At 46.6% G+C, this 8,712-nt stretch overlaps 1 protein-coding gene and 1 pseudogene across 1 annotated transcript; both read right to left on the reverse strand.

The window, feature by feature from the left end:
- LOC112073011 (protein 4.1-like) overlaps positions 1-1,828 on the reverse strand; it is a 40,883-nt pseudogene extending 39,055 nt beyond the window's left edge.
- LOC139022625 (axoneme-associated protein mst101(1)-like) lies at positions 1,732-6,351 on the reverse strand. The gene is made up of 5 exons (XM_070440011.1): positions 6,164-6,351; positions 5,285-5,580; positions 4,531-5,097; positions 3,780-4,182; positions 1,732-1,804 (listed from the first exon to the last, which is right to left on the reverse strand). The coding sequence occupies exons 1-5, from the start codon at positions 6,349-6,351 to the stop codon at positions 1,732-1,734; spliced, it is 1,527 nt and encodes a 508-aa protein (XP_070296112.1).
- Positions 6,352-8,712: the final 2,361 nt, after the last annotated feature.

Genomic DNA, 8,712 nt, shown 5'->3' on the forward strand with positions numbered 1-8,712 from the left:
GGGTTCTTACCTGTATGTGCGGTGCAACTCCATGACCTTGTCCTCCAGCTCTTTGCCCTGTCCCGGGCCAGCCTCAGCTCCTTGGTGTAGTGAGGAGCCGTGGACTCTGGACATACTCCCCCAGCTCAGACTGGGCCGTGTAGGAGCCTAGCATGGGCCAGAGTTACAAAGGAGCATGGCAGCAGACCACTCAGGATGTCTTTACGCAGCTGTAACACAGGTAGTACCTGGAGAGGAGGAGGAGAGAGAGAGAGAGGGAGGGTGGAGGGAAGAGAGAGAAAGGGGGGTGGAGGAGAGAGAGGGGGTGGAGGAGAGAGAAAGGGGTGGTGAGAGAGGGGTGGAGAGAGTGGAGTAAGGAGCAGCGAGGGGGTGAAGAGAGAGGAGGGTGAAGGAGAAAGGGAAAGAGAGAGAGAGAGAGATGAGGCAAGAGAGGTGAAGGGTGAGAGAGATATTGTGGAGGGGTGGAGGGTGAGTGAGAGAGGGTTGTAGGGAGAGAGAGCGAGGTGGAGGGAGAGAGAGAGGAAGGGGTTAAGGAAAAAGAGAGAGAGGGAGCGAGGTGGAGAGAGAGAGAAGAGGAAGAGAGAGAGTGAAGAGAGAGAGGAATGGGAGTTAACCACTGACACACTGAAATGAGTTAACGCAGATATTGTAGATGTTGGTAGATTAACCTGTGAGGTCTTCTGTGAGCTGAGCTGGATCAGAGGGTAAACTTCACGTTGAAAGTGAACTCGTAGGTATAATTGGAGAAGAAAAAACAGAGTGAGTACTGTTGGTAATTTGAGCTAGAAAAATGTATTTACTGTATGTCATCGTATGACATCACCCACCTGCCACCTGTTTCCGGATCTCTTTGGAGGCGTCCAGCCATGTCTGTAAATGACAGCGGGAGACGACTCAATGAACGCCATCGTACTGTAAGACAGTCATTCTGCCCTATGTGGTAAACGGCACCTTCCATCCTATAGGTACTGTTTCCTAAGGACAAGAACATGCAGTCTAACTACACTCAAAACAACCCCCTCACTGAACATGTCTTTCTCTCCACAGATCAGATGCAATCTACCCTCCCTCACTTGGAAGGTTAAGATTACTGTTCACCACCACCCTAAGTATAGCAGCCCATTCTTAAACCAGGCAAAGTGTACTGTACCCTGAAAGGTGGGGTATCCCAGACGGCCAGGCCATAGTAGTCTCCTCCAGCAGGTTGAGGTGGTCACACACCTTCACAACAGATCCGACCCGTCGCATGTTTCTACACAGGAGACAGAGAGGAGACCAATCACAACTAAACATTCAGTAAGAAGAAAATATTACTGTTGTACTCACAACCAATCACAAATAAGCATTCAGTAAGGAAGAAATATTACTGGTTGTACTCACAACCAATCACAAATAAGCATTCAGTAAGAATGTTGTACTCACAAACGATCACAACTATGCATTCAAAAAGATTAAGTCAGAAACAGAGTTGATGGGCAATTATTTGAAGTGTAAAAAGACAACGGTGTATTTGAGAAGTGTCTTACACCGAGCTCACACTCAAACAGAGTGTCGTCCAGCAGGGTGACTTTACACTGCATGATCGCGGACGCTTGGAGGGTTTGGCCTCCTCTGCTAAAGCCCCTGTCTTCTCCATTAGTGTTCTCCCCTTCCCCTCCGTTCGCCTCTGCCCCTCCTCCTCCATCTGCTCGGCTGGCTCTTCCTCTGTTTCTTCTTGCTTCTCTTTCTCCTCTACTCCCGCCTCCTTCTCTTCCCCTCGACCGCCTCCTTCTCTACCTCGGTGTTGACCTTCTGCTCCGCCTTGCTGGCTAGGGGTCACAGAAAGGTCATATGACAGACATGTTGTCAGGACGTTTCATTCTAATTAAAGACAGTTACATTTATGTAATAGACAGAGTGACTCAAAATAATACATCATATTCCTCAGGAAAAAGGACAAGTGACTTCAGTGTAGTTGTTAGAGAGAAGAGCATGGCACGCACTGCAGTCCTTCTTCCACTTGTTATAACACACACCGTTCATACTGCCATGCTCTTCTCTCTTCCAACTACACTTAACTCTGTCCTTGATTATAGTGCTGAGAATTTTGTTTCTTGAGGTCAGTTCGGTTTCGGTTCGATTATTAAAAAATAATCTCCGTTTTTGATTTCTGTTTCTATAAAACATTTTTTACAATAAATGCAGCATGCATTATGTGGGGTAAAAGCTGTGTAACAACACAGAATCAAACCATTAATAAAAGTCCCATGATGTTAATGACTGACCTTTTACCATCATGTATTCACAGTACTTTACTTTAATAAAACATTTGTTTTTTTGATGACTTTATTATTTCATTCCAAGTCATCATCTCATCTGTATAGAGCTGCTGCCTATGCTGTCTGACAAAATCACTATTTTACTAGTTCTTCAAGAAGTAAGGCAAACTTTTATGCTGAATACCTATAACTATCAATCACTTAGATGATGTATTTTCAGGTAGGAGATACCTCGCAAAGCAACTGCTCTCTATCCCCTCTCTCTTTGTTCTCTCATCTCTGCTCTACACAGACCGACCGGACAAGCAATGGATTATGTTCATTGTAGTTAATTACCACATTTTCTGCTGTAAACTATGTCGAATTTTGGTCTGTTGGAAACTTCAACTCCCTACTACACCGCACAGTTCGGGCTTGATCTGATTTTCTTTACACAAACTGAGCATCAAGCAAAAAAAACGTTTAAAAAATGTTTTCGCTCAGCACTACTAGATTAGTAGTACTAGATTACTATGTAACAGCAATGTTACTTAAATTATTAAATAATTACTTGAAGCGGTACTTTTCCTAACACAGACTAGATCTAGGCGGCTCTAGACCAGCACAGAAAAGTCAGTTCTGCTGAGTCAGCAGCCCACCCCAGTCAAGCACCAGATGAGGTGATGTTTTGTCCTGTACCTCTCTCTCCTTCTACGCTGAGTGTCTTCAGTGTAGCTATCTCTGAATGCTATGTTGTTGATCAGACTCTGGGTAACATGTTCCTTCAGTTTCTGTGCTTGATGTTCACTTCACTTATTTTTACTCCAGTCTCTCACTTGAGACTCATTGGCCTACATCTTCAGTCTGCTGCAATGCAGTCCCTCAATGTGCAAAATAATAACAGCATTGTAAAAAATAAATAAATGGGAAGGCAACTCATTGACACGTAAAATAATATACTGAACAAATATATAAACGCAGCATGCAACAATTTCAGTTACAGTTCATATAAGGAAATCAGTCAATTTAAATAAAGTCAATTCACCATGGCAACTGCACACTCTCTCAAAACCTGAGACATCTGTGGCTTTGTGTTGTGTGACAAAACTGCACATTTTAGGATTGGCCTTTTATTGTCTCCAGCACAAGGTGCACCTGTGTAATGATCATGCTCTTAATCAACTTCTTGATTATACCACACCTGTCAGGCGGATGAATTATCTTGACAAAGGAGAAATGCTCACTATCAGGGATGTAAACAAATTGTGCATACCATTTGAGAGAAATAAGCATTTTGTGCATATGGAACATTTCTGGGAGCTTTTATTCCAGCTGGACCAACACTTTACATGTTGCATTTATATTTTTGTTCAGTGTAGATATGATAATTCGGCATTTTTGTTTTTTGCGCACTGCAAAAGCTGTCTCCCAAAATCTAAATCAGAACAAAAAAAACCCCAGCAGGATAGCATTCCCCAAGGAACAGAGTTGTGCACCCATGCCCTAGGTGAGAAGTTCACTGTGTCTGTCTCCCTCACTCACCTGTGTCTCTGTGCTGCTGATGGAGTGATGGTCCTGGACTCTACCGGCTCCTCCTGCCTCCTGTTCAGCTCCCCCTCCGCCTCCGCTCTGAGCTCTGGCTCCGGGGCCGCGATGGGGGCTTTCACCTGCACCTCTGTTGTGGACTGCTCCCCTGCTTTCTTTTTGCCCTTCCGTTTTTTCTTCTTTACCTCTTTATTCTCCTCGTTCTTCTTTACCTCTTTATTCGCCTCGTTCTTCTTCCCCTTCTCCTCCTCTTTATTTTCTTTCTCTTTCTTCTTCCCCTTTTGTGTTTTTTCGTTGTTCTTCCTTTCCCTTTCTTCTTCTCCTCTTTCTTTGCTGCCCCTTCCTCCTCTTTCTTCTTCTCTGCTTTCTTGCTGCTCCTCCTCGTCTTTCTTCTTCTTCTCTGATTTGTTTGTTGCCTTCCTCCTCTTTTCTTCTTCTTCTCTGCTTTCTTTGCTACCTCTTCCTCCTCTTTCTTTGCTGCTTCTTCCTCCTCTTTCTTCTTCTTCTCCGCTTTCTTACGGTCTCTTCCTCCTCTTTCTTCTTCTTCTCTGCTTTCTTTGCTGCTCTTCCTCCTCTTTCTTCTCTCTGCTTCTTTGCTGCCTCTCCTCCTCTTTTCTTCTTCTCCTCTTTCTTTGCTGCCTCTCCCTCCTTCTCTGCTTTCTTGCTGCCTCTCCCTCCTCTTTCTTCTTATTCTCCTCCTCTTTCTTGCTGCCTCTCCTCCTCTTTCTTCTTCTTCTCTCTCTCTTGCTGCTCTTCCTCTCTTTCTTCTCTTTCTCCTCCTCTTTCTTGCTGCCTCTTCCTCTTGATTCGCTGCTCGCCTCTTTCTTTGTTACCCCTTCCTCTTCTTTTTCTTCTTCTCTGCTTCTTTGCTGCCTCTTCCTCCTCTTTCTTCTTCGCTTTCCTTGCTGCTCTTCCTCCTCTTTCTTCTTCTTCTCTGCTTTCTTTGCTGCCTCTTCCTCCTCTTTCTTCTTCTTCTCCGCTTTCTTTGCTGCCTCTTCCTCCTCTTTCTTTGCTGCTCTTCCTCCTCTTTCTTCTTCTTCTCTGCTTTCTTTGCTGCCTCTTCCTCCTCTTTCTTCTTCTTCTCCGCTTTCTTTTCTGCCTCTTCCTCCTCTTTCTTTGCTGCCTCTTCCTCCTCTTTCTTTTCTTCTCTGCTTTCTTGCTGCCTCTTCCTCCTTTCTTCTTCTTCTCTGCTTTCTTTGCTGCCTCTTTCTCTTCTTTCTCTTCTTCACTGCCTCTTTCTTTGCTGCTTCTTCCTCTTCTTTCTTCTTCTTCTTCTCTGCTTTCTTTGCTGCTTCTTCCTCTTCTTTCTTCTTCTCTGCTTTCTTTGCTGCTTCTTCCTCCTCTTTTTTCTTCTCTGCTTTCTTTGCTGCTCTTCCTCCTCTTTCTTCTCCTCCCCCTTGGCCTGCTCTAACTTTTCCTCCTTTGTTCCAGCCTCTGCCTTCTCTTTCTCTTTCCTGTCCTTCTCCGCCTTCTCGACCTCGGCCCACTCTACGTCTGTGCACTGCGAGCGCCGCTTGAGGAAGGAGGAGAAGAGGCGTGAGAGGCCCCGGCTGGCTGAGGTGCGCTGGCGGGCTTCACTAGCTGCTCCTCCTCAGTGGTGGTGGTGTGGGAAGATAGGGGTCTCTGTGGAGCCAGGCTCTGAGGCCTGCTCCTGGGTCTTCTGGCTGGGTTCTCCCTCTCTGGCTCCGCTGCTGCTGCCTCTGGGCTCTGCTTGTTCTCCAGTTGTATCTCTGCCTCTGAGCTCTGCTTGTTCTCCGGTTTTCTCTCTGCCTCTGCACGCTGGGCTTCGGCTTTCCCTCTGTGTCCGCCTCACCCACCGCGCTAGCCTCTGTTGTCATGGTACACACTGCAGAACATGACATGGAGGAGTCAGCGATAGGAAAGAGAAAGCTTGTGTGTGTTGTCATGTTGGATGATGCACAGCAATATACACATAAGCAAGACACATGATTAGGACAGTCAACAGTGATGCACTGGTGCCATTCTATAGCATGAGCTACTACTACGTTTTCTCAGACTGGAGTACTTGATCAAATATGCCACACACACACACTTTTTCATATGGAGTTATGAGTTATCCCACTCCACAATGGCACCTCTTGTTGAAAGAGTGTGTGTCTGTGAGGACCTCTTGAGAACAGGCAGCTCACGAGATGTGTGTCTTTCAGAGGCTCATTAGAAACACACACACAATGGAGTCTTTCTGCTCCGTAGCAGCCTGGAAGTCTATTAGTACAGCTCCAGTCAGTATCATCCTCAGCACTAACCCAACACAGCTCTTTCATCCGTCCGCTGTGGCCCTGCCGGCTTCATACGGTGGGCCAATATGTCCCAATGTAACATTGCATGACAATGCATCGCTAATTGGTTTAGAAATTCACAGGACGGGCCTCCCGGTGGCGCAGTGGTCTAGGGCACTGCATCGCAGTGCTAGCTGCGCACCAGAGTCTCTGGGTTCGCGCCCAGCTCTGTCGCAGCCGGCCGCGACCGGGAGGTCCGTGGGGCGACGCACAATTGCATAGCGTCGTCCGGGTAGGAGGGTTTGCCGGTAGGGATATCCTTGTCTCATCGCGCTCCAGCGACCTCCTGTGGCGGGCCGGGCGCAGTGCGCGCTAACCGAGGGGCCAGGTGCACGGTGTTTCCGGGTTGGAGGCGCGCTGTGTTAAGAAGCAGTGCGGCGTGGTTGGGTTGGCTTCGGAGGACGCATGGCAACGCCCGCTACGGGAGTTGTAGCAATGAGACAAGATAGTAATTACTAGCGATTGGATACCACGAAAATTGGGGAGAAAAGGGGATAAAATGTATTAAAAAAATAATATAATAAAAAATAAGAAGAAGAAATAAGAAATTCACAGGACATACCGGGCTTCTGAGAGGTAAATGGCCAGTTACTGTGTTCATCTTACTGTGTTCACTTTACTGTGTTCACTTTACTGTGTTCACTTTACTGTGTTCATCTTACTGTGTTCACTTTACTGTGTCACTTTACTGTGTTCATCTTACTGTGTTCACTTTACTGTGTGAACTTGGCTCTGCAGTTGTGAGGATGTCATTGAGAGTTGCAGCAGCATCAACGTACTTGTGTTTAATCATAGCAGTTCATCATCATATGTCTAGTAGCCCTCCATGCAGTGTTAAGAGAGATTGCATCTACTTAGCCCACTGTTAGCATCTAGGCTAGTCTGATGCTGCTAGTTTGTTGTCATTGCTCAACATCTAGGCTAGTATTCATTATATGTGTAGGTCTGCCATACAGTGGGGCAGGGGAGACGCTTAGCTAGACAGGATGGCAGATCTCCACTGCACACACACGGCTGTCCTTACCCCAGAGGTGCCTGACACACACACACACACACACACACACACACACACACACACACACACACACACACACACACACACACACACACACACACACACACACACACACACACACACACACACACAGTGCTCCATCGCTATAGGGACAGCAGGGGTATGGGGAGGAGAGGAGGGGGGACCACAGAGACCAAATCCTCTTTAGTCCCCCCATTGTTTGTGTCTAGTGACCAATAACTGTGGTGCACTCTAACTAATCCAGCCCTTCCCCCACCGCAACAACCCCCCATAGGCCTGTTCCCTAGGTCAACCCAAACACACACTCACACACCGAGCAGCGTGGTGTACGCCTCAGTGCTCAGGATCTCCTCTGGGTCTTTTAATGTAGCATAATCTCAATGGTAATAGTCAGGAAACAGACATGGTGTTAATTCACCAGATGAGACGGCTTGTGTCTGCTGCTGCCTCCTGCATGACTGCCTCCTCCATTGTCTTCACTAGGTCACATCTAGATTCTCTGCTAAAGGCCAGGTGAGCAGCTSTGGTCCGGCTGCTAGTCTGGGGAAGTAACAGGGACTCTCACAACCACACTGTGTCCCAAATTGTATCCTATCCACTATATACTGCACTACTTTTGACCAGTGCCCAACTACTTTTGACCACGGCCCAACTACTTTTGACCAGTCAGGGCCATAGTGACAAGTCAAAAATAGAGCAATATATATGAAATAACGGTAGTTCTGCCAATCTTGATCAAACTGGTGCCCTTTTCAAAACACTTTTCCATAGTGCATAGAGGCCCTATCATTTCTCACGTCTATAATGTTCTCCCTCCTGTAGGCCAGCTGACATCCCAATCATCATTACTACTGTATAAATCAACCATCATTACTACTGTATACATCAACCATCATTAGGCTAACTAGCTGCCAGAGATAAAGATTGCCCTGCAGAAATGGGTGAGCGGCGTGTTCAGCTGTTGGCTCAGGTGCACGTCAGATGCTCCGACCATCTGTGTCTGTCTCCCCAATGGCACCCTATTCCCTTCATAGTCCACTATGGCCCTGGTCAAAAGTAGTGCACCGTGTAGGGAATAGGGTGCCATTTGGGGTGCACCTATGACTAGAGAAAGGGAAGGGGGGTTTGAATAAGATGCTATAGGAAAGGAGTTAAGATGGCACCGGAGAAGAAGGCTGTCATTTTCCGTGTTCCTATCCAATTGCGTTTTTTGTTTGTTTCTTTGTGTTTTTTGTAACTTATTTTGTACATAATAATGCTGCTGGCACTAAGACCACAATAAATTAGCTGTATTCGCCATAAGCAAACCCGCTCACCCAGAGGCGGCGCTCCTAGTGGCCGGGGACTTTAATACAGGGAAACTTAAATCTGTCTTTTTTATCAGCATGTTTCTATCAGCATGTTAAATGTGGAACCAGAGGGGGAAAAACTCTGGACCACCATTACTCCACACACAGAGATGCATACAAAGCTCTCCCTCGCCCCCCATTTGGCAAATCTGACCATAATTCTATCCTCCTGATTCCTGCTTACAAGCAGATGCTAAGCTACAGGACTGTTTTGCTAGCACAGACCACATCATCCATTGGTTTCC

Source organism: Salvelinus sp. IW2-2015, unplaced genomic scaffold (genome assembly GCF_002910315.2).
Source record: "Salvelinus sp. IW2-2015 unplaced genomic scaffold, ASM291031v2 Un_scaffold2120, whole genome shotgun sequence".
In the NCBI taxonomy this organism is placed as follows: domain Eukaryota; kingdom Metazoa; phylum Chordata; class Actinopteri; order Salmoniformes; family Salmonidae; genus Salvelinus; species Salvelinus sp. IW2-2015.

Excerpts from the sequence above, each read along its gene's own strand:
- LOC139022625 (XM_070440011.1), bottom strand. The coding sequence starts at position 6,351 with ATGAGACAAGGATATCCCTACCGGCAAACCCTCCTACCCGGACGACGC. Across the intron at positions 5,581-6,163 it reads GCCACCGGGAGGCCCGTCCT|AGGGAAAGCCGAAGCCCAGC; the intron begins GTGAATTTCTAA and ends AGGCGGACACAG. Across the intron at positions 1,805-3,779 it reads TCAGCAGCACAGAGACACAG|CAAGGCGGAGCAGAAGGTCA; the intron begins GTGAGTGAGGGA and ends ACCCCTAGCCAG.